Source organism: Hippocampus guttulatus, chromosome 22 (assembly GCF_054856545.1).
Source record: "Hippocampus guttulatus isolate MCC_2025c chromosome 22, RoL_Hgut_1.0, whole genome shotgun sequence".
Taxonomy (NCBI): domain Eukaryota; kingdom Metazoa; phylum Chordata; class Actinopteri; order Syngnathiformes; family Syngnathidae; genus Hippocampus; species Hippocampus guttulatus.
The window spans coordinates 5,056,050-5,080,762 of record NC_141282.1 but is presented as its reverse complement, the minus strand read 5'-3'; the positions used below and the strand labels follow the sequence as shown (position 1 = coordinate 5,080,762).

The 24,713-nt window shown below is 48.9% G+C and overlaps 1 protein-coding gene across 2 annotated transcripts; it reads right to left on the bottom strand.

Moving 5' to 3' along the window:
• Positions 1-845: 845 nt before the first annotated feature.
• sema3aa (sema domain, immunoglobulin domain (Ig), short basic domain, secreted, (semaphorin) 3Aa) lies at positions 846-23,194 on the bottom strand. 2 transcript variants are annotated; one of them, XM_086103462.1, is made up of 17 exons: positions 22,182-23,194; positions 13,167-13,327; positions 11,850-11,912; positions 8,563-8,682; positions 8,361-8,451; positions 8,156-8,275; positions 7,032-7,174; positions 6,289-6,403; positions 6,141-6,210; positions 4,899-5,043; positions 4,413-4,632; positions 4,223-4,314; positions 4,101-4,142; positions 3,775-3,932; positions 3,049-3,116; positions 2,804-2,961; positions 846-2,700 (listed from the first exon to the last, which is right to left on the bottom strand). In XM_086103462.1, the coding sequence occupies exons 1-17, from the start codon at positions 22,285-22,287 to the stop codon at positions 2,062-2,064; spliced, it is 2,511 nt and encodes an 836-aa protein (XP_085959588.1). In that variant the 5' UTR covers positions 22,288-23,194; the 3' UTR covers positions 846-2,061. The 2 variants fall into 2 exon arrangements, with proteins under 2 accessions (XP_085959588.1, XP_085959587.1); XM_086103461.1 differs by having other exon boundaries at positions 8,361-8,682.
• Between the last annotated feature and the right edge of the window lie 1,519 nt (positions 23,195-24,713).

The window sequence follows — 24,713 nt, the reverse complement described above, 5'->3', positions numbered from 1 at the left end:
ATTTCACGTTCGTAGGTGCTTGCACCCCATGTTTGCATGCTAGCACCTGCCATCACTAATCCCATCGAGGGAGGAAACTGACATAGGTGCGGGGTGGGTGGAGGTATAAATATTTCCGGAAACTGAGACCATCGCTCTTCGATGTCGTCATTTCATGGGGACGTCTTCTAAAGATGACGTCACGTCATTTACGCTGGCCACAAATGCACCCTTTGCTTGTCAAGTATTACCCTCGCCATAAATGTCTACTTTCTGTTTCAGATAGGATTAAGTTCAAATCAAACATCCACAGTGTTACGATTTACGACACTCAGAAACTGGGAAATACGACTCCCTCCACTTACCTCCACCGCCTGATAGGCTATGACGTCACTCCACTAATGTACTGACGCGGACAATCAACCAAACGTAGTTATTAACGTTATTGGTTGAATTCATGTCAGTGTGTATAGCGCGGATAATTACAATCACGTGACTATATGCAAATGAAATGTCAGAATTTCAAGTTTTGGGCAGGACGAAAACAGTCAGTTCGCCCCACTTGGGTGCAATTGTGCTACGTAGCCACATGAGGGCGACATAGGCTCGTATTTGAGTGCTTTGACGAAAAGAATCCCACTTGCAGAGAATTCCTCAACCACTTTAAACAATACAAACACAAACCTGGTAATGAACATGTACCAAATTAATGTGTAGGCGGAGGATAAGAGCCAAAAATAGACAGTCTTTTTGAAACAGATGTTTATTAAGACAACCGAATGCATGCCATAAAGAATTGTGTTACAGCAGCTGGAGTCACTTTCAGTGTTCCGAATGAAAACTCGATTAGGGATACACCAAACGTCTTTTGATTTTCGGGGTGGTCGTTGTGTTTTTATTCACATCACTGTTGTTGACGTTTGCAGGGAAGTGTCACACAAAACACTTGAGACAGTAAAAAAAATAAAAATAAAAATAAAAGATGCACGTACTGGAGGCAGCATTCACATGCAATATAACACGTCTACTTGGGCTAAGTGGACATTTGTCTGCACTATTTCTTGAGAGATTCCAAGCTAGAAATGGCATCCTAAGTGGAGTGGTATCTTACATGGAACTGAATGATGCACATGGATGTGGAAAAAATCAAAAGCAAAACTAAATTGTGCTTATCATGGCTAGGCCTTATTATTTTTATTCATCTCTATATTCTGTCCTTCTATCCCAAAAATGAATACTTGCCATAATTCCCGCCAGTTGGTCCAAAGACTTTTTTTTTTTGGAACTGCTGTTTCCCCCGATATATTGATGAGGCCCACCCCAAAATAGCATAATATAAAAAAATAAATGCAACCCTTTCACAAAACGAGCAATAAATAAAGATCACATGGTGTTTCTTGCGCTGTATATACACACAGATAGAAGGTTGTCGTATATATGTACACTAAACAAGTGTGTGTTGCGGATGTAATAAGTTACACAGAGGGGACAATGAGACCACCGCAGTCATGATGTGTGGCTTGTATAAAAACAAATTGCTTCAGGTCGGTTGAGGGGAAAAAAAAAAGCCGACAAAATAAGTAGCTTATTGAACAAATGGATGGACAACAACATGCACGATGCTTCCCATTGCACGTGATGCGTTCATGGCGACATGGAAGCTTTGTTGCTCCTTTTCCGCTACACGAGAAAAAAGTTTGTTCCATTCCGTGAGGGTCACATGCTCGAGTCCCGCGGAGAATTTGCGGCTATTTTATTCTGGAATTGTCCGCAGTCTTCCCGTCTTGAAGTGTGAACTAGCTCATGTATGTACAAGGAAGCGCCGAGTGTCCGCCGGGGCCGTATCCATGGCGACCGGCCACATCCTCACACGTTTTTTTTTCTTTTTTTACACGTAGCTTTCCCGCGGCTATTATTCACATCTCCTGTGCATTTCATGATGTGTGTGTGTGTGTGTGTGGAGAGGTCACTGAATCCTAACTGGAGATACACTCTACAGAATGTATGCGTGTGTGCGTGTGTATGTGCTCATCTTTGTGCTTCTTTTGGTGTATTTTATTCCGCACCCCCCCCCCCCCCCCCTCAAACGCTCCTCGGGGGTCTTTGCAGCTCGTGGGTTCTCCTGTTGCGTCCCTTCTTGTTGTCCTGCATCCGGCGCCACTTGGCGGTGTGCTGGACCCCCGCCCGCGCCGTAGCCTGCCCCTTCGGACCGCTCTGCGTCTTGGGCTGGTTCTTGGGCGTCTGGACACTCAGCATGCCCAGGGTGGCTTGACTATTCGGGTTCTCCGCTCCGGTCTGGAGCCAAGCTTTGCCCTGAGGGGGACCGGCCTGCAGCTTTTGCGCGTTCGGAGCCAAAGCTTTGGGCCGCGGCGGCGGGCCGGCCTGGCCGTTGGGCGCCTTCGCCTTCTTGGGTTTTCGCTCCTTCTTCCAAACGCGGTCGCAGAACTCCTCCACGCTGTTGAGGTCCGGGTGATCCAGCAGGGACAGGAAATCCCGGTACCACACGCGCTGCTTGCCGGCCGGAGGCGCCGCGGCCCCTGGCGGCCCCGGGAGGATGTCGCCCAGCCTGTGGGCGGGGATGACCTGCAGGCTGAGACGCAGCAGCGGCTGGATGAAGCCGTGCTCCACCGCCTGGCAGTGGTACACCCCCGCGTCCGACTGGGACAGACTGCGGATGAGCAGGCCCTGGTCCGTGCGTAGAACCCGCTCGTCAATCTTGATCTGAAAAGACGCCACGGGGGGACAACGGAGACGACTCGCATTGTAAAAAGAAAGAAATAAACGGAACAGGGAGACAAACATCTTCAAAGTCGGCGGCGCGCACCTCCTGCTTGCGTTCGCCGCCGGGCGTCTGCAGCTGCCAGTAAATGAGCGCCCGCTGGGACTTGGGGCTGCACTCCAGGAACATGCTGCTGTTCTCCACGCCGTAGACCGCGCGGTCCTCCACGCCGCCTACGCCGCCACCCAGGCCGTCAACATCGTCTGAAAAGGGGAAGTCAGAATAAACACCAAACAAAAGTCTGTCATTTATGCCCCCCCCCCCCCCCCCCCCCACACACACACACAAACCGTGATGCTGAAGATCCGAGCACTGGGAAAGTGGGTCTCCATTCCGGATGTCCTGCCGTCTCGTGCGCCTGTGAAAAGCGAGCGGGTCGTTGAATCCTGTACTGCTGGCATTCATCCACTAGAGGGCAATGTTACCCTATGCAAAATCTCAACGAGAATGAGTCATAACCCCCGCCCCAATCTGCTGCTAAACTACTTGTGTGAAATGGGGTTTGAATTTAATCACGGCAAACCTTCAGTGGCCTCTGATGAGCCATGAAAGTCGCCTTTCTTTCTTTTTTTTTTTCTTCTTCTTTTTTCTTTAACGACAATAGCGAGAAATGTCATCGGCAAGCTTTTACCGCACCGTTCCTGTTCCTCTCGTAAAAAAATGGAAAGGAGGGGTGAGCCAAAGGTGAGGGGAAATAAAGCGAGTGCCGCTCAGAAATAGGGGGACGGATGACCGCACCCCCTCTTCCCCCCTCTTTTGGGACCACGACTGGACTTTAAGCCAAAAAGGTCCGTGTCGAGTCGAACGTTTGAAGGGGGTACCGCTACAACTGCACATATTGTATCTTCCTTTGCTCCCATCTGCTTCTCATTGTGAAATATTTGCAATGGAGAAGAATGTCAAGATGCTCCTGCGCAATGTCCCAACACCTAATTACAAGCTTTTTTTGTAGCCATCCCCCGCCGTTGTACTGATCACTCCCAGGTGCGGTGTCCCAAAGCGATGCGGCGCGGTACCTCTTGGCGGTGGGGAAGTATCTGGAGCACTCGGTGCCGTCCCAGGCGCAGTACGGGTCGCGGGCCAGGCAGCACTCGGCGCAGGCCTTCCCGTACACCTCGCAGCGGTGCAGCGACATTTGCGACACGCCCAGCGAGGAGCCCAAATATAATTGTTGCTGCGGGATGCAGGCAGGCAAAATGGTCAAAAATGTGGTCGAATTCCCTAACAGGAGTTGGCGAAAGCTCGGCAAGTGGCCTCAAATGGCGGCGTCTTAACAAAATGGCCGACTTCCTGTTCAATTTCCTGCACGTGTCTTGGGAGAGTTTTTCAAGCTGTAAATTACCTGCTTGGTCGACAGCTCCATGGCGGTGATGGTGGCAGGTTCCTGAAATGAAACGATACGCGTCGCGATACAATTGACACGGTTTCATAACATCGACCATTGCTGTCATTGATCAATCGTACCCTGAAGACGGTCATCTCCTCCAACACGACCTCCTCCAGGTCATGCCAACTCTCCCTGGGGATGGTCACCACCTTGAGCACCGTGCCCACGTCTACAAAAAAAAAAAATAATAATAATAATTTCAACGTCCTCGATCCTCATTTTGGACTCATCGTCACTATTCGTTGACGGCGAAGAGGTGGGCGGTACCCGTGCCGATGAACATGACGTCGTACTGGCCGTCCTCGGCCTCCACGCGGTCCACCACCAGCTGCGAGAACTGGTAGTCCACGTCGGTGCGCACCATGATGGGCCGCCCGCCGATGGGGTGCACCGGGTTGTACATGGCCGGGTGACCCCGGGCGAATGTGATGACATCATCCGGGAGGTCTTTGGTGGAGTCGAAGCCGCCGAACGTCTTGCTCGGGCACTGGAGGCGAGAGACGGGAAGTCGTCATTTGGATTTGGACTAAAACGGCTTTCTTCTGGCTTCCGAGTGGGTAAATGGTGTCAAACGGGTTAAAAGGGGTGTGAAAAATTGCGTTGGGATGTGTGGTGAGGTCATTTTGTCTGCCGCCGGTTGGCATTAGTGTTTCCTGTTGGATGATGTTTCCCTTTTCAAATTAAGAGCAAATTAATTGCAACATGTTGACTCCCATGGATAGGATTGTTCCAAGTGTTTTATTTTACACTCACCGTTCCAGGTCGGGGGTAGGGCACCCTGCCTTGGAAGGGCACCCACTGGTATGTGGGTCCGTCCCTGTGGGCGTAGGGGCCCAGGAACACCCTCCGGATATCCGCCATGTTGTACATGCAAACCGCCGAGCCTTTGAAGATGTTACTGGGGGTGGTGGGGGGGGGGGGGCGGGAGAAGCCACAAGTGAGTCCAGGAGACACAACGAGACGTCGACGCAGCGACTACAACAACCACAGATCGGAACATCTCTGATTGCCTCCAGATTTTTTTTTTTTTTTTAAGCAAAAAAAATTTGGCCCGGAACGACGCTTTCCAGAGCATCCCTGGAAGTCGCGGCCGCGTCTTCCACTTGCTCCGGAAACCCGTGAGATCAATCAAATATTTTGAAAAAGAAAGTGGAAGCGCTGCTTGCGATTCTTTTTTTTTTACGGTTCGCCCCAGGTTATCCAAGAGCCACCGCTCGTTTGATCCGGAATATTCCAAGTGTGGGTTATTCCTGTGGACGTGGCGCGACCGCACCGTGTTCATCCATCAAACTGGATGTCGGATGGCGGGTACGCAAACGTTCCCGGCGTCGCTCTTTTGTTTCCAAGTTGCGTCCGACTAATTAGGCGCGCTCGCGTCGAGTCGGAAAAAGCGCCGAAGATGAATGGACGGACGCTCCGAGGTGGCAATTCAACGGAAATTCAATTAACGCGGCGGCGCCTTCGCGTGAAAGGAACATCTGTTTGCGCAGAAATTCCATCTCACTCACACACACACACACACACACACACACACACACACACACACACACACACACACACACGTTCTAAACAGACGCCCGCATGCACGCTCAATCAAACATTGATCTGTCAATGGCGGCGCCCCATTAAGCAGCCATATTAAAAGAAGCTCCGCTCTATTCATCTCGGGGAAACTGGCCGCTTAGAAAACCAATTAAGTCTCTTGTAGTCCCCGATGCCGCTTAATTGAATTTAACGCGCGCTTCTGCGTGTGTCTCTTTTGTGTGTCTGTGTGTTCGGCTTGACCTCTCCGCTTGAATACGAGCCGCCGCCGTTCCATTAGCGGTGATTGATGGTGGAGTGGTTGGACTCCCGTTCGCTGCAAGACGCGAATGAGTTCTCGTAACCAGCCGAACGAAGCGGTCACATTTTTTTGGTTGTGATCTGATTGGGGCGGAAAACGGGGGCCCGCGGGTAAACCGGGAATACACCGACAAGTCAATGATGACGGGATACCTGGATGTGGTGAAAACGGCGTAGATCAGCGGATTCTTGGGGTCTTTGGAGCTCATGAGGAAAACATCCTCTGGAGGGGGGAAGGAGGATGCAGAAATGTTATCTCAGAGAGCTTTTTCCGGAGCGCCTCGGAGTTGGGGAAACTCACGCAGCTCATCGAAGTGCGTGTCGATGCCGTTGACGCCCGGCACGGAGCACGTGAGTCGGGCTTTGAGGAAGGTGGTCCACTTGTTCACCAGGCTGCGGTGGCCTCCCATGTCGTTCTGGAGACAAAGACAAAGTTAGACGTCGCGCTTCACCTGTTTTGACATTCGACAGCAATATGTACACACTCAACTGTATATATGTAAATATATATATTAATGCTGTCAGTTTAACGGGTTATTATCAGCATGAATTTAAAACAATTTTAACTCGAATTTTTTTAGCGCGAGATTAATGCGGCACGTCACAGCGGATGTTACGTTGCTCCGAAATAATCAAATGTGCTCCAAGTTTGAATAACTGCTCCAAGTGAAAAATGTGAATGTAAAATTGAAAATCGAAATTGTTGTTTCAGTAAATATTTGCATTTTGCACAAAGAAAACTGATCCACGATTCCATGTTGATGAGAGCATTAAAATGGGAAAAATAGGAGGAAAAAGAAATCAAAGGAAATTTAGAATAGACAAAAATCTGTGATTAATTACGGCGAATTCTGAGTTAACTATGAAATTATACATTTGATCGCGATTAAATATTTTAATCGTTTGACAGCACTAATATATATGTATATATATTTTTTTTGTCAAAAGAACTGTCTGGGTCCCGCCACACTTGCAGATGCACCCGCAGAACATGCAACCGGGGTAATCTCGAAACAGTCGCCGCGCCGGCTCGGTTTCCGTTACCTTACACAGTTGTCCTATCCGGGCGATGGTGGCCTTGCCCGTGTGCTCTCCGTCCATGGCGTTCTCTTTGAAAAACAGGAAGATCTTGTCGTCCTCGGGGTTGTCGCTCTCCGGGACCAAGTGAATGCCGACGAATCTCGGGTCTAAACGTGGTCAAAAAGTGAACAAAGTAAGCCGTGAAAGGAGTCGAACAAAGCCACCTCTGTTCCAGGGACGCGGTTCACCTCCATTTTACACCTCTGAAAATGATCCCCCCCCCACTCCAAACCGCGCATCCAAACCGCGACCACTCAAAGACACATGGTTCTGATTGCGCCTTGTTCCTTAGATTTTAAGAGCGGAAGGAAATCAAAGCCCAGGGCCGGAGATTTTCTGCTCGTAAGTGGCGAGGGGAGAAGGGAAAAAAAAAAAACGGTGTCGCGCGCTGGAGCGAAACAAGCGGTGCCATGTTACGCCTTTCGGGGATTCAGAGGAGCTGTGAAAAAGAGCGGCGGACCCTTCAAGTGGGATGTGGATTTATAAAGCCCCCCGGCTGGAGGCAGGTGCGAGACCGCTGCGATGAATCGACGTCTTGCACCCACCCCCCCCGTCGCTAACACGCGCCTGTTAAATCGACACTTTCATAAACTACAGGCGGCGGTCGCGCCGGTCGCCGCGTGGAGTTACAAACCGGAAGGCCGCAGAGGGGCAAACGGCACACTGGAAGAATACCCGCGTTTCCCCCAATTTTCAGCACCTGTAGTTGGACGAATACTTTGACCCTTGTGACACACGAAGCCCTCGATGACAAATGCCGAATAGAATCTCCCCGACGTTCTTAATCCCCACCATTACAAGGTGAAAGATGGATGGGGGATTAACGTCGGGACAAAATGTCATCAGCGGTGCAGAGGCTTCTGGAGTGGATGATTGTTGAAGGCAGTGAAGAAGAAGAAGTGGAATTTGACTCCACAACAGGAAAACAGCTGAGAGTGGATTAGTAGTGTGGGAAAGCAGTGGGGGGGGGGGGGGGGGGGGGGTCTGGCGAGGCTCGAGGGAAAGGTTCTCTCGAGTCCGACGTAATGCTGAGCGATTGCGCCAAATAATCCTTCTGATCCCGGCTTCGGTTTTCCCGCTTTGCTTACCGTTGAGCCACCTGGAGTCGTGCTGCTCCGTCCTGACGGGGTGGTGATCCCCCAGCGTTCGGAAAATGGCAAAGTCCCGCCCCATGAAGTCGGCCGACGTGCCCGAGTAGAGCTCCCCGTCTGGCGGAGGGGTGGGGGGGGGGGGACAAGCGGCCGTTACGAACGGCGCAGTGTGCGGTTGTCACGGTCCAAAGAGCCGACTCACCGATCAAGAGGGACGCCGAGAGCATCTTGGGGTCGTAAGGGCTTTTACCGCGACCGTTCTCGAAATGCGAGGCGAGCCTGAAGATGTTGTCCTGCGGAAGGAAAGAGTCAATCAGGCCAATTGATGAAATATTTGGACGTGGCTGTTGATTCGCACATTCAACGCTGCTTGTACAATGTCCGTCGTGTTTCGAAGTCATTACCTCGGCTTTCTTGCCCATTTCCAGGTAAGAGCAGATGGGATGGAAGGCTCCGGTGCCGCAGACAAATAAGTGGGTCTGGTTGTAGGGTTGGAGAACGCGGATGAAGTTCGAGCACTCTTCCTGGAAAAAAAAGACGCAAACGGGAACATCTGCATGTGAAACTTTTTAGAGTAAGTCATAAAATATCATCGTCAATGAAAACTATGTGGACGCAAATTGAGACAAGCGCGACAGAAAATAGAGCCTAATATAGAACAAGGAGAGGCCCGGAACACTTTCAGGTGGGATTCCATGTCAAAGGGGGGAGATTTCCAAGAAAGCAAAAAAAAATAATAGCCCTGAAATTTCCGCTGCCTTTTAAGCAAATCCCACCTGTGAGAGAAATCAGGCAAATCCACTTCAGATCGAGAACGTTCCACATGTTGGGGGTATTTGGCTTGGCGCGAAGGCACATCGAGACATTCCCAACGGCGCAAGGTCGTTTTGCGCCCCGCTAATCAGCAAGACTGCCGTCTTAGGAAAGTTATTAATGGACTCCATTTGGGCACATGTGCTCAAGACATTCAGGTTGTACTTAGTTGCCCTCATTGATGAAAACACAACATCTGTAATTCAAATATAGACAGACAGCCGCCTTAGCTTTGTGTGAACGTTAGCAACAGTCTCCCTAAATGGTAAAAGAATCTGACCACAGGCTCATTTGTTTAAACTGCATAAGGAAGCCTTTGGGGGGTACGTATAGAAGCAAAACACTTCGAAGCGGAATGCTTTTATGTTAGCTTTGGACAGAAAGGCTAGCTTTGTCCTTTATTCTAGCGACAACACGAAATGGGTGCGAGCCCTGTTTCGATAGCGGGCATTTATCTTTGTATTGGAAACACAACTTTTAGGTGAAGAGAATGTTTTTGTTATGGAAAAGAAAATCCTAGATTTGCCCATTTGCTTGTTTTTAAGCTAGCTGGATGCTAGCCTAAAATCATTAATCATTTCGCTTTGTGTGCACATCTCAGAGATCGCTAAAGGTCATTTAACGTTTGTATGTCATGAATCATTCTTGCGACGAAAGGATTCCCATTTGACGGGAAACTTTTTGATGGACAGAATGAACTAGCATTGGAAAGACTGAGCCCAGATTTCCATGCTCAATTGCCATTCAGCTACGAAGCTAAATGGGTGCTAGCCACAGGTTAAAATACAGTTGTAGGGATGAAAAAAAAGAAAAGAAACAAGATAAGATTTTTTTTTTGACATTTTTACTAGCGACTAGCGCGCTAAACGTTTGGCCAGTTCACCCGGGGGACCCCTCCTAAGATCTTACTTGATGAATTGTGGCTGACCTCATCCGTGCTTATACGTACAGTGTATACGCTGCCCCTTAATGATTTTCCCCTCTGCGTTTCCTACTGCACATGACATCACTGTCACGACGTCGTTTAAACGTCAAACCTCCCCCAGTGCGCTCAAAGTCGACCCCTCTTAAAACTTGACATGACTGCCTTCGGGTTGGATTCGTTAGCGACGTGGGCGGCAGTCGTGTCATCGGCGGGCGCCGTAAAGAGGTCAATTTGGATCAAAGTCGGTCACCGTCGAGGTGGATGCACAGGCGGACCCTGAATGTGCATGCTGGGAGAAATATTTACACTTGAGAAAACGTATTTGGTCAGATGAAAGTTTGTCTGAGTCATTTTGTATATCTTGGGATGAGCCGCTGCAATTTTCCGCAGCTGTTCCGTGCGAAACGCGGGCTGCTGTAAAATTTGCGTCGGTGTAGGATTGTTTTTGGAAACGTGCGAGCGTCGGGAGGATTGTCCGGACGGATGCCTGGTGCGTTCCGCTCCATCTGCTCCCGCCGGCCGGCTCTTGGGGGTAAACATTTTGCGGCGGCTAACGGAGAGCGGCGCAGGCGACGGTGAGCTTTGAAGCCCAATGTAACGGCGGATGACGCGCGATCCAGGCGTGAAATTAAGTTTGCGGAGAGCGAGGCGAGGCGAGGCGAGGCGAGCTATCCAAACACACCACGCAAACAAAGCCGGCCGGCACCAGTAAACGTGTTGGGTCAAATTAACACATTCCCGCTTAAAACAAGCATCCATGTATAAATAGGTCTCAAACAAAAGCAAGAAATAACCTCTGTGGGAGTGCAGGAGCGCAACGTCCTCTTGTCATTTAAATACTGACAAACAACATCCGTTTTGGCGCGCTAGCTTGAAACACGCCACATCACTCGTGACTCTTGTATGAATTATAGCTACGTAGACGATAAACAAAGAAGGGAGGTGTAGTTATTTTCAGATCCTATACGCGTGAAAAAAAACGAAAACAACAAAAAAACTTTATAGCTTTGTAAGTACACCCTTTAAAATACTGCGGGCATGTCTGTAAATAGAGTTTTGCTAATGCGTGCACATCATAAAAAAATGAAGTATTTCGTTCAAATAACAGCATGAATTGCCAAAGTCATTTTTACTCGCTGTCACAAAAGCAATCGAAAATAGCAACATGCGTGCTTACATTTTTTTTTTTTTTTTTTTTTTTTTCCGTACGCCTGTTTAGATTGTCAGTCATCAAGATCACGGCGGTCTAGAAAATTCGGCAATTATGCGAGTTGGCAAACAACAGATGAAACATTTCTGCACTTCACTGCACTCCCTCGACAGGATGATGAGTTTTTGGGGTTTAGTAAAATAAACACTCAGCGGCCCCTTTTTACGACTGTTGTTATTTTTCATGAAAACAAAACAATAACTCTTTTTCTGAAAGCAGACTAATGGCTAAATTATTTCTTTGGAGTGTTTCATTTCTTTTTATCTGCCAAAATCTGAATAAAACATACACTCATTGGCCACTTCATCATTTGTATTTATTTTTATAATTTTGGGAATAAACATTTTTGCGCAAAAAAAACCCCCACTGGCCCCCTTTGTAAGTGGTTATCAATTTTTATTACGAATGAAAAGACACTTTTGTCATTTAAAATTTTTGTCAGAATTGAAATGGAAATGACGTCTCCCCAAAACATACAATTAGAACGGCGTTTTCTTTTCGTTCAAAATAAATATGTTTCGACAAAAATGCACTCACCCCTTGAGCATCTCTGTCAAGGTGTCATTTTATTTCTCATTTTGATAGATTTGAAAATGTGTACCTAATGTGCTGTCCCGTGGGTGGACTTCAAAGTCCAAATGAAAGTGAGTGAATGAGGAGGCTAAACATACGGCAGGCGTATCACTGCGGTCGCCAGAAAAGCAGCAAAAAGAAAAACAAACAAAAAAAAATTGACGACTTACCCCGAGGTCCTTCCCCGCCCACTTGCACTCGTCCCGCTTGGAGGGGGTGGCGGGCCACGCGATCTGAGCAAATGACAAAGTGCGCAGTCACTCGGCGCCCAAAGTGGAGGAGGAAAAAAAAAAAACACAAAAAGAGAGAAAGACAGCAAGGGGAGGAAGGAGGGGAAAGAGGGAGCGCTTGAATGTTTCATGAAACAGGAATGCCGTGAGTCACGTTTGTATAATTCAAGAAACATTTTTGAGCTCAATCTGAGCTCCTTTCTTTTGGTCTGACTTCAGAAATCTCTTTTACGCGCCCAAGCCGTGTACGTACACTCGATATGGTTCTTATTAAAGTTGCTTATACCCAAGTCGAACATATGGACGCACTTTGCTGTCGTCTGACGTGAGAACAGACGAGCGAGCCTTGGAAGAGACAATACACAAAAGTATGAATAATGCATTCAAATTGTCCTCTTGGCAAATCCATATGTGCGCACATGAATTATAAAGACAAAGATTATAAACAGGCCGTTGAGTGAGACGTTTGCTGACTCTTTATGTACTTAGACAAAACGTAGAATCGTTTGCACATGCTCTAGCATATTAGCGTAGCGTAGCGTCGCCACGTGTGTGGATGCCGAGACACACAACGCTAAATCAAGCTTAAAAAGACTTATTGAGCGTCAAGGAAAGTGCGATGCAATTTCTGATTAGTACATTCAATATAAACAAATGATATAAAATTATATATCACAACAAAATAAAACTGAATTTAATGAAATTAAATGACAATTTAAAAACAAAAGGTAAAAAAAAAGTATATAAAAACAAACTGAATGTGATGAAAATGAAATTCAAAATTAAACAATCCAAGGCTATGAGCAAATACCAGGATGCAAGCAAACATCCTTGCATTCCAAGACATACATTCTTTATCGTCTGCGAAGAACGATGAATATGCCACTTTCTGAGGATTTTTGCATTGCAAATTTTTGGACCAGCCTAATCGCCGCTCTTAGATTCTAATGCCGCACGGATGAGAACTAGAAGGGTGGTAGTGGGGTAGTGGGGCGGTAACAGTCTTTTCATTCCTCTGTTCATCAGCGTGCAGCCTTCGGGGGGGGGGGGGGGGAAGCGGCGGTCTCATCTACTCCAGTGGCTCAAATCAGATAAAAAAAATAAGACTGTTAACCTCCAGCAGGTGGGCTCTAATGGAATTATGGAGGAAATGGAATAGACTTCAAAGCTCAAATCATCTCCCCCCACCGAAATGAATGGAATTGCCGTAATCCGTTCCAGCCTCCCCAAAGAATAACAAAAATCGTCGTCAGGTACCTGTTTGCGGTCTCTGCTGATGTTGACCAGGTCGAAGGAGAAAATGTGGTCCTCGGCGCCGACCAGCAGCCTGCCTCGCTCCTCGTCCAGCAGGAAGGTGTCGTAGCCGGAGCTGTTGGCCAGCCCGGCGAAGCTCACCAGGTTGCTGGACTCTAACATCTCTGGAAAAACAAGTCGAAAGACATTTTAGAGTGCCTCAATGCGGCCTCGGGGGCTAATATTGACGTTTTTCGATATTAGCCTTCAATCGCAGGAGGTCCTGTTGTGTGTCATGTTTCATGACACACTAGCCCGCGCGCGCACACGGCAGACAGGTATGGCGTGCCGCATCCGGGCGTCAACATCCCAGCACGTCCCAATCAGGGCGCAAGTGTGTTCATCTGTGTGATTGGCTGAATAATTCATATGCAATCATTCAGTGTGTGTGTGTGTGTGTGTGCAAAAGCAGTATTATGTAAATGAAGACAAAGCAGAGCGTGACTGAATGCTCCATGTGACACTACATTGTGACATAGCATTCAATTAACATTTAAAAGACGAGGCCGGCCGAGCACGGAGAAGGTTTGGGGAGCAAACGAAGCCTTCAGACGCAATAAATGAACATGGCGGATGCGAATGGTTTGATAGCCACAACTAACATAAAAATCTTTTTTTAAATTTATTATACAGTGTTTTTAGGGCAAATAAATGAATACATAAAATATATTTTAAAAAATTCACAGCACATCAACCATTAAAAAAAAACAATCACGTGAAGGGTCCAAAAATAATATGATATGAAATATTTAATTCAAAAATTACCTGTCTTAGTTTTTTGGAAGAGTATTAAAAAGAAAAATATGAACAAACGTGAGTGGGACATTTTTCACAGGGCAGTCATAATTTAAAAAATAGAATAAAAATCAGGTCTTTTTTTTTCTCTCTCTCTCTCTCTCTCTCTCTCTCTCTTTGCCAGTTGCCTGGGTGGTAACCAAATCTGGTTCCTCGCCATGCTCTGAAATGTAAAAAAAAAAATAAATAAATTAAAGTTAAGGTCGGCGGAAAAAAAAAAAAAAAACGGCGTGCTTTTTATTCCGCGGCGAAACATCATCCATCATCATTAACGTCACGTATGGAAGAACGCCGGGCACAGGCAAGTATTTCCACGCGTGTTTTTGTCCAGCCGATGGCCGTGTGATTGACGGGGCGCTGTCGCAAGCAATCTGCGCCCACTTGGACGTGTGCGTCCACATGGCGCGAGGCGACCGCTAAGACGACCATGGACGACGATGGAGGAGGTGGATCACCCCGGAAAGGTGCTTGCAGCTCGAACGTGTGTGTGTGTGTGCGCGTGCGTGTGTGGGCATGAATGCATGTGTGTGTGTGTGAGGGTTTGTACTCCACCGCAGATGGCTTGAGCGTATGTGTGTGGGCTTGGGTGTGTGTTTGTGGCTTTTTCTCCCACAATGGACATTCCATGCGCACCGACACTCATCTGAAGGACGTTGTGGTCATTGATGTGTACATATATATGTACACACACACACACACGCACACACACACACACGCGCGCACACACAGGAAATGAGTCGGAGGGAGGAAGTGTAAGGAAATGCCATTTACAGTCAACGGAACCCGAGGAGGTCGTCTTGGGTTTCACGATGGGAAAGATGCGGCAGGAAGTGGGAGTGGCGCATGTTCTCGCCATCCATTTAAAGAAAACACTTTTTGTGATTTACAAAAATAATAATCATTTGCCAGGTAGTGAAAAATTCTTCTTCTTCAAAAAAAAAAACCCTCTGCTCTTAATTTTACCATTAAAAGTATAAAAATAGTGTACATTGTGGATTGAAAACGTAACTGCCTTCAGAACGCCCCCTCGTTTAACACACAATACAAAAACGCCATACACAGGCTAACTCATAGCATTAACGTCATGGTGTTGATATGTATCCCTTTTAAGTTCAGCACCGACGTGGACATATAAAAGAATACACACAGGCATGTATTCTTTATCCTCTGCAAAGAACGACGAAGACAACTTACTGAGCAGTTGGTCCCCGTCTAATCCGATTGCCGTTGTTTTGCTTAATCGGCACAAATTTGTGGAGCGGCAGGTTTCTAATAGTCACACACTGACCTATTACGGCATAGAAGTGAGTGCGTGACATGTATTTTACCATCTGAAATGCATATTGGGGAAGAAGAAAAAAGTGGTAGCACAACACACACATGGTTGACAATGATCGTGAACCACACTGTTGTTTCATTGTTATATTCGCAAAACACACACACACACACACACACACAAGCGCGCGGGCACTTGACTGAAGAGGAAACAATGAAGCGACATCGCGCGTGGAGGTCCGTCCATTTGTCAAACAGGCGTCGACGCCCACACGCCGCACAGTAATGAAAGAGAGGCTGCGGGCATAATTTCAGTGGGGAGGGGGGTTTTGTTTGTTTGGGGTTTTTTTTCTTCCCTTTTGATGACATCGGGGGAGCTCAGCCATGTGAGTCTCCTCGTAGGAATGGCGGAATGACGTTCAATAAATGTTAACACAACACTGTGTTCGATTTAAAGCGTCATCTTACGTATATAAATAGAGTATATGTTGAAAAAAAAAAGACAAGAGGAAAACTATTTTCTGATGAGGACTAAAGAAATGAGGACTGAAATATTAAGACCATTCTGAATAAACTGAACAATTTTACGTAATATTACAAAATGTTCAATTTTTGTCGTAATATTAAGACTTGGCACCCTATGTAGTTTTTTTCTCCCCATCACAGGATTTATTGGAATAATTTGGACTTTTCCGAATTTTTAATTTTTTTTTTATTGTAATTTTGAAAGCACAACTCTATTGCATGATCTTTTTTAAATAAAATGAAGTGCTCACTTTTTAATCCATAAGTAATATTTTCAGAACCTTTTAATGAGATATCCCTGTAAAATTAAGATAATTGAACTGAATTGAAAAAGAATAATTAAAAATAATCAGATTGCATGAAGGGCCTAAAAAGTGACATTTTGAGTTGTGCGACTGAACCGAGTGAAGGGAGCGCGTCGTTGTGCACGGGGGGGGGGGGGGGGGGGTTGACAACTTTCAGGCGTGATTTGATCTTTGCAAAAGCAAAGCTGTGTCGTTTTTATACGTTTTGTTAGGCGTGTTCCAACCTCGGAAATCCGCCCTTTCCCTTTTCTTCTCGGTGTGTGTTCGCCGCGGCTTCGGCTTCAAAACGCAGGTGCCAGGGGGGGGGGGGGGGGGGGGTAAAGGCCAGGGAAAAAAAAAAAAAAAAAAGAGAGGCACGGAAAATGTGCGCGGCGCTCCACAATGTGTTCAAATATTATCCTAAGCTCAAGGATATCCACACAAAGTTCTCCTCCCTCTCTGGCTTTTCTTCCTGGCTCCTTCCTGGCGAGAGCACAGTGGCAGGTGTGGGCTTGTTGCCGTGGCGACGCGGGGAGGAACAACACAACTAGGCGCCAGGTACAAAGATGACCGTTTTGCACACAACTCTTGCCTCCGCCGCCACATTTTCAAAATTGCTCTCGTACTTTTGGCCTGTCCGACTTTCGCCGGAGGATTGGGAGCAGCTCGAGCGCGGGTCGAATGTCAGCGTGCCTCAGCGCCGAGCTCTCTCATCAGCACTCGAGGGGTCGGACGAGTGAAGAATGGAGCAAAACGCGAGCGCACTTCCAATGTAGTGGGTACAACCCAGTATACATTTAAAAAAATTAAAAAGGAATTCATGTTTCTCTTTGGTTCGGATTTAGATTTAGATTTACACACAGATGCCTTGGATTGAATATTTAGACAAACTAGTTTTAAAGACACTTCCAAAACAGAAGAAGCAAAGACATTTAAAAGCTAAGTGGAGAAATAAAAAGTCATTTACTAAAATGACTGAAAGACTGCGCGGCACAAAAGTGAGATTTTGCAAAAACGAAACATGACTTAATTTTATTTTACTTTCTACTCGTAATTTAATCACTTTGAAGTTTTTTCTTTTCAAATAACTCCTTTTTGTTGTTTCACCGTATCGCTATAATTTGCCCAGAATTTTTGACTTTTTATCCCACAATGTATGATCACAGAATCATTTTTTTAAAAAATATATTATTTAAAGGGGATGTCAAGTCAAAAATATTCTTTTCATTAATATGTCCCATGCGGCTCCACTCGTATTAACATGACATTCTGATCAATATTGCGTTTGCGGAATATGAATTTGGCAGCAAAATCCACCGGTTTTTATCTCTCTCAGCGCGGGCGGCCATCTTGCCACTGGCCGTCGACTGAAAAATGACATCACAGTTGGCGCACGGCTCAGGGAACGTCCAATCAGGTATTCCTAAAAATCTATCACTCAGGCTATAGTTTGGCGCAAGTGTCAAAACGTAGCGTTGTCAAAGTGTGCCAAATGTGGCTCGGCGAGACAAAAACGCGAGGGCAGCTGAGACACACACACACACACACACACACACACACACACACACACACACACACACACACACACACACACACACACACACGTGTTCGAAATAGCGGTTCGAATCTGGAAGCTTTTGATTAGTGCGTCTCCTCATGTCACCGCGCGGCGGGACCACAGCGAGCGCGCCGACCACAGACAGGCCCGGAGGCCCGGTGGCCCCCAGCCGCAGCGAGCCCACACGTGCACGCCGCTAAATGTTCATGCGACATTAACACGCTTCCCTGCTTCGCCATTTAACACACAAGATGCTTTGTATGCGAACGCCGGCGTGGCGCGGCTGCTTCGCGTCGCCGCTGACATTTTCATTCCGGACTAATGAAAGTGTGGACGGCAAACACAAAATAGCAAGACGCGAAAATTAATTCAGCCTGGAAACCGAGAAAGTTAGAAATCAGGCTCCGACACCGGTTTTGATAACATAATAGGGGGGGGGGGGGGGGGGGCGTCTCAAGGACTCCGGCCCGAAATTGCACGGCAAGTCTGCCATTTTGGTTTCAAGCAGGCAGTCGTAGGTGCAATCGGAAGCGGGTACGGACGCCAAATGGCGAAGTTTTCTTTGCCTACGCCGTCGTACATGCAATCAAGAGTTTGGCGATCGAGTCGAGTATTCGCAGTTTCTCCTCCCATCAAGCATGTGTCCGCGAGTTGTCCATCAGTCCGTCGTCCGCTAATTTGTAACCCGATTCCAAACTGGGACTGAGCGCCGTGCCCTCCCCTTCCCTCCGCCGTGACTGACGAGCCTCAGCAGGTGGGAGCGCCCGTTCGTAGCCGCGCTTCGGCAAATGTGCGCCTCGGCTGTAACCGGAGTCGCTCGCGGCGAGATGCAAAGACAGCGGCGCGGTGAACGAAAAGGTTTCCCCCGAGCGCCTTGCCGGGCGGCGACGTTCTGCGGGAGAATGCGGCGCCGAAGGCCGGATCGCATCCTGATCAATGATGCAAATCTGGACCATTCGGTCGAGACAAAGAACATTGTTTTGGAAAAGCAACCAAAACAATCCAACCAGACTACATCTGACACCGATCGTCGGGTTTTTCATTCAAATCTTCGTTATATTTAACTCAACTCTATTTATCGTGATTTCTAGATCGCCGTTTGGTACCTTGGTCGCCGCGAGTCGATTCTCGGAGAACGTGAGGCACACGTAAGACGTCCGCACGCGCTCGCCAAAAACGCAAGTGAATCGGGACTGTGATATATTCGGGTCCAACGTAAGAACGCCGTCATGTTTTGGTTTGTGACCAACAGGTGGCACTGTGGGGCTTGTCACGGATGCGTGACAAACGCGGGGTTTTTTGGTGTCGAGGAGACAGAATGCAAAATACGCGGGACGAGCGCACTGAAAGTCGGCGGGGTTGCGGTTTTTCCCGCGGGGTAGGAGGAGAGGGGGGGAGGAGGTCCGCCGAAAGGAATGACGCGGAGGCCCCGGCGGCGTCCGCAAAGTCGCCGAGTTGCGGAGAACACCGTGTAATTATGCACATCCGCCACGGTAGGCCGGACGGACAGAAGATGCTCGCCGATGAGCCGACGTCCCCAAAAACGTTCACTCGACTCTTTCGGTGGGGGAGGGGCCGACGAGGACGCAATCATCGAGAGCGGCTTATTATGGAGTCCAGACGACAGCGAATGCGGTTCCACACCGAGAGTCTATTTGAAGCGCTGGAAGCCCGATCCAGATTCCGCCGGCGTTCTTCACTTCGCAGCCGACTCCATAATTACCCAAGCTGACTGAAATTATCGGGTTCCCAAAGCGTTTTTGGGCTCGGGATCACTCGGGGGTCACTCTGCTTTTCCGTCACGCGCATATGCACGGCTTGACCAGTAGGAGGCAGTGTTCCTCCTGGCGGCCGCCCGCAGTTAAAGAGGCTCGCGGACGCATTGCTGTTGAGGAATGCCGGCGCCGTGCGCGGAACCGTGGGAGCGAGCTTGTCAAAAGCGCAACGAGAAATCGTGATCGGCTTTCCGAAATGGGGTTAGATTTCGAGCCCAAATGTCGTTCGTATCGATAGAGGTGAAGTGAGGTTCATATCATTCCAGGATTGCTTTCGCGAGGGCGCTTGTCGGCGTTAACGTTGGACTCCGCCCACCACCATCCTCACCCGTGATTGTTGATTGACGCCGTTCACCTTTCACCTCCCTTGACTACTTGTCAGCAGAAGTAAAAGTATTTTGTTTTCACGCGGAGAGAAAATCATTAACTCCTGCGATCTTCCGCTCACTGAAGCCAAGCCGTTTTTTTTTTTTTTTTGCCCAACGTCCCAACTGGCCCCCGGTGGGAAATCATTCACTCTGCACTTGCCGCGCCAGCTGTCCCGCGAGGGCTCATTTTATCTGTCGGCCATTCTGCGCCGCCAACTGCCCCCCCACCCCCGCTCGTCGCCACGTCAATTCCGCTCGAGCTAAATCGGAGACTCGGTCCGGCTCCCTGAAAAAAAAAGGGAGTTGTCGGCCGGTCGGCTCTCTCCCCTTTGAGGAGGCTGCCTCGTGCGCCGGCTTGTTTATTTGACAGTCCACCAAATCACAGGCCCCCGCTTGTTCCGTCCACAGCGCCGTGGCGTCACTCGGCACCCGTGTGGTCGTCGCGCTCGAGAGGATTCCGCCTTGTCGTTTATTTGACTTAATTACTATGCAGGGAGAGGGGATGAGTGACACCTCACTCGGCGGCCAGTCTCCCTTCCGTCTGTGACTCTCTTGCTGCCAATTCCTGCCCACCACCTTCCCCCTCCGGTACCGTGACAGGCATCAAGAGCGCCGTGAGGCACCTGTGTGGGTGTGGGGGGGAGGGCGCAGACGCAAAAGGAGCGGCGGGCGACACGCACGATCTATGACATATTTGTTGGCAGATGCGTCCGCGCACAACCAGGTGTCTAATGGTAAGACCGGATGCATGTCATGCTACTCCCAAAAAAAAAAAAAAAATGGAGTCCCATCGCGCTCTCTAATTCATCACTCGCGCACTTAATACAGACACTGGATGACAGTCTATTTCTCTTGAGGAGCTGTCAGGGAACCATTTGAGCATTCTTCACACAGATGGTTGAGGGAGGGATGACACCCCCCCCCCCTTCCCTCACGGGCCGGCCCCCACGACGGCACCCAAGGGAGGTCTGACTCGGATCAGGTGAGTCCTGGCAGATTTATTTCGCGTCCTCCGAGAGGCGAGCATGAAGCCGTTCATGCTTCGGTTGCCCAGGTAACGCTTGGTGTCGATCTTCACAGTCTTGCAAGCGATCGCCGCGATCGACACCGTCCTTCTCTTTTCATCGGGCCGCAGAGATGTCAACTTTGGGCGACCGCCCGCTTTGTGCCACCCGCGATTGTTTTGACGCGATAAAAGTCGCCGCCTCTTCTCCGCCCAAAAAAAAAACGGACCATTGGGGTGCAAGTGCAGGGTCGGAGCGGACAGAAAGAGCGATAATGGGAAATATATCACAGCAAAATTACAACCTGGGCTTCGTCGCAAGGATGAAACATGTCATATGGCAGCCCACTAAACATAAGTTCCACCAAACAAGTCGGCCAAAGATAGAACATCAATTAGAGTGGCAAACATCACGTTCACGAGATTTCTAAATATATTTCTCAACTACAGCAAAATTATTTAGGGGAGGTGGGGGAACCAAAGCTTTGGTCTGCGCCGTCGCGCACACACAAGCGGAAGCTTCCACCGCAAAGTCCTGTTGTCACTTGCAAATTGACAGCGATTGATCATAAATTTTTCGAGGGAACGTTTTTACGAGGGAGACTAAAATAGAGACCGCACTCTCTCTGTTGGCCACTCTGGATCGTGTTTTAGGGCGCGAACCACAACGGCCTCCCTTTCTAGCCTCCCTGAAGTATGCAGAAAATGTTATTATTCCGAGCGAAGAGGAAAAAGTTTGCTATTAGAGAGATTTAGCGGGAGGGAGGAGCCACGAGAGCACTCGGGCAGTCGCCGCTCAAGTGACACAGTGGGAGGCGGCAATGACACGTTTGCCAAATAGGTACCCCCCCCCCCCCCCCCCATGCGCTACTCAAAATTCGAAATTGTGCCAACATACTTCTGCTTCCATTTTGGATGCAGCAAAAAGCTTCAAGAATGTCTCGGAGTCGGCATGTCAAAAGTCAAGTCCCGACTCCATAGCTTATTTGACAGTCGATTTTTGGGACAGAAGCCATTGAAACAGAGCCTCGACTGGCTGTACCTGGGGGGGGGGGGGGCACTTAACAGGGCTGCACAGTGGGGCCAGGAGCCAATATATACATTTAACTTCAGGCAAAAGCTCGACCTCGGCATATGGAACCAATCCGGACATTCGCGAGGCGAATGGCAAATTCGAAGCAAGAGAGACGGAGGGAAAGTAACAGAGAAGTTAATGGGAGATGCTTTCGGAGGCAACCGGCGCTTTAAATAGCCACGCAAAATTAGAGGACGGAAAAAAAAAATCCTCGTGAGCATAAAATAGATGAAAAGAAATGAATGAAAGAGAGCCCCGTCGGCAAGGGAAAAGAGACTCGAAGTCCAACATTATGGGAGAGTGGAAGGAGAATAGGCTTACCCTTGTATGACAGCTTTAGCCTGGGTACGTTGTGCTTGGGCTCCAGTCCACTTCCCGGCTGCAGCGCCCCGCACAGCAGCGCCACAAAGCCAAACAGGTAATCCATGGCGCTGGAGTGCTGCCGGCTGGCCTCCGGACCAGGGGGGCACTCACAGCCCCTTTACCAGCGCCCCAAGATGAGTAGAGCCCGAAGAATCCCCTGCTCGGCGTGGACGGAAAGTGAAGCTTCCAGGGAAAGGGGAGAGAATCCAACGTGTGCTCCCTTTAGCTGGAGGGGTGTTGGGCGGTTTGAGGTGGGGTGCAGCTCACATGGCTCTCCGGATGGAGGTCCAGAAGGTAGTCCCCCAGGTAAGGTCTCAGGGATAAGATGCCGAACACTCGGGAATCAGTTGAACTGCCCCCCCCCCCCCAAAAAAATGCGTGAAGTGAAGGCGGTCTTATATTCCGGATATTTTTTTTTTTCTTCTTCTCTGTCTTCTCTTCTTTTTTTTTTCCCCCAATGATCAGACACTGGCGGTAACCCTCTAATCCTGGCGTGGAGCTCCAGCAGACTGCCCGGGAGAGAAAGAGAGAGAGAGAGAGAGAGAGAGAGAGAGAGAGAGAGAGAGGGGAGGGGAGCGAGCGAAGGGAGAGAGAGCGACGGGGGCGGGATAACTTGACAGCGACGATGAAACACTGACATGAATCGCCTTCTCATCTGCCCACATTTTCTTGTCGCTTTGTTTTTTTTTTCATCCCCAGTTGTTACATGCTCAGGATTTTTGCTTTCTTTGATTTTATTTTTAGAGATCCACATGGACCTCTGCCAGTGGGCAAACCTTGTGACAATGTATTATTATTTTTTGAATATCACTACTCTAAATACTCTAATTCGATGGCTCAACATTCGAAGTGTCACGACACGTGTTTGATGATTCTATTTGAGCACAACACATGCTGGTCGTCAACCTGTGCAGTCTGGTACAGATCCTGTCTCTGGGAAAGTCGTTCACATGAGTGAAGAAGCGGTAGGAGGTGGGGGGGGGGGGGGGGGGGGTCAGCGAAACAAAGACCCACCAACGCCCCCGCAGGTGGTTGGTTTACTTGAGTGTGTGTGTGGGCACCTCCTGCTTCCTTCCCATGTGGTGGGGGTGGGGGGGTGGATGGTTGGGTTGCAGTGTCGAGGTGATAAAAGCTTTGATAAACACGGGTGCTGATGTGTCAACTGGCGCACCTTGGGGCAGCCTAAAGAAAACAACGCGAGAGGACCGAGACCCCTTATCAGTAACCCCACAACTGGAATCAAAGTATCCGAAAACTTTCCAACCAGATTTTTCTTAGGGATCATTCAAGTCACACTCAAGCACCGATACACTGCTTTTGAAGCGCAAACATACCATGCGGGGACCGCAGAGCACAAAACCCACTAATAGAATCAACAGATGCAAACGTGATTTTTTTTTGTTTTGTTTTTTTTACGGCTGTCAAAGTCTTTCAGCATTTTCCTTTGTCACGTTGATTGACCCCCACCGCGGTGTCCATCGCCCCACATATCTCATCACCCTTTGAGTCCAAAGAGCCTTTTTGTCTGTTTACCCCAAACAAGGCGATGTGCAGACAGACACATGAAAGTGTCCTCTCCATCCGTCGACCTCCGCGTGCCTTCCTATCTGTCTGCATTAGCGCGGGCTAATGGCTGCCCGGGTACCTGCATTGATCTGCCGCAACATGCCTTTGGAGGGGTTGCCCTTTCGGGAGCGCGGCAAGAGGCCCGACCATTCGAGAGGCCCCTCCGGCGGGCCGAGGCGGACCTGAGTAATGACGACTTAATAAATGGTGACACGAGGCCGGCGGGAGGGAATGGGATGGGCATTGACGAGGGGCTTCCAGAGGCTTTCAGCACCCGCCGGTAAAAATAGGAGAGGACACCAGACACCCTGTTTATGAGGATGCGGTGGACAGGGTGGGATTAGGCGTGTCAAAATCTGGATGCGCTCAATAAGTCTTCATTTGGTGGCACTTCGGAAAAAAATAATTACGGTAACAAGACACGACAGGATGACGAATCGGAAACTTCCCGCCCGGGCTGTCCTTCCAACCTATCGCCTCTGCAGCCGGAAACCCGCCCAGCTTAAATCATACCTGATTTTAACACCTCGTCAAGTTCAAGGTACACTCAGTCCTCCGCTTCCTTGACGCCAGCCACATCCTGCTTACTCAACCAGGCCAAAACTCTAGATTTGGGTGACAAAAGGTCGCACGGCAGCCTGTTAGTCAGCAAAAAATACGTCCAGGAAAAAGGTGGGCTGACAGCAGGAAAGATGGCCAGAGGACCGGAGGGAGACCAGTAGCAACCTATACGGTGCAAGTTAAGTTCGACTCAGGCCGTGAGGCGGCTTTCTGTGTCAGGAGGTGCGGAAAAGACGTGAGTGATTAGCTCGGACGCCGGTATTCGCACCAGGAAGTATCCGGCTCCGATTACGCCATCGGCAACAAGGGAGGTGGGCGGAATGGGATAACAAAAATGAGTGACTGTGACAAGGGAGGATGGGA

Excerpts from the sequence above, each read along its gene's own strand:
- sema3aa (XM_086103461.1), bottom strand. The coding sequence starts at position 22,287 with ATGGATTACCTGTTTGGCTTTGTGGCGCTGCTGTGCGGGGCGCTGCAG. Across the intron at positions 8,276-8,360 it reads CTCGGCGTCCCTCTTGATCG|ACGGGGAGCTCTACTCGGGC; the intron begins GTGAGTCGGCTC and ends CCCCTCCGCCAG. Across the intron at positions 7,175-8,155 it reads CGACTCCAGGTGGCTCAACG|ACCCGAGATTCGTCGGCATT; the intron begins GTAAGCAAAGCG and ends GACCACGTTTAG.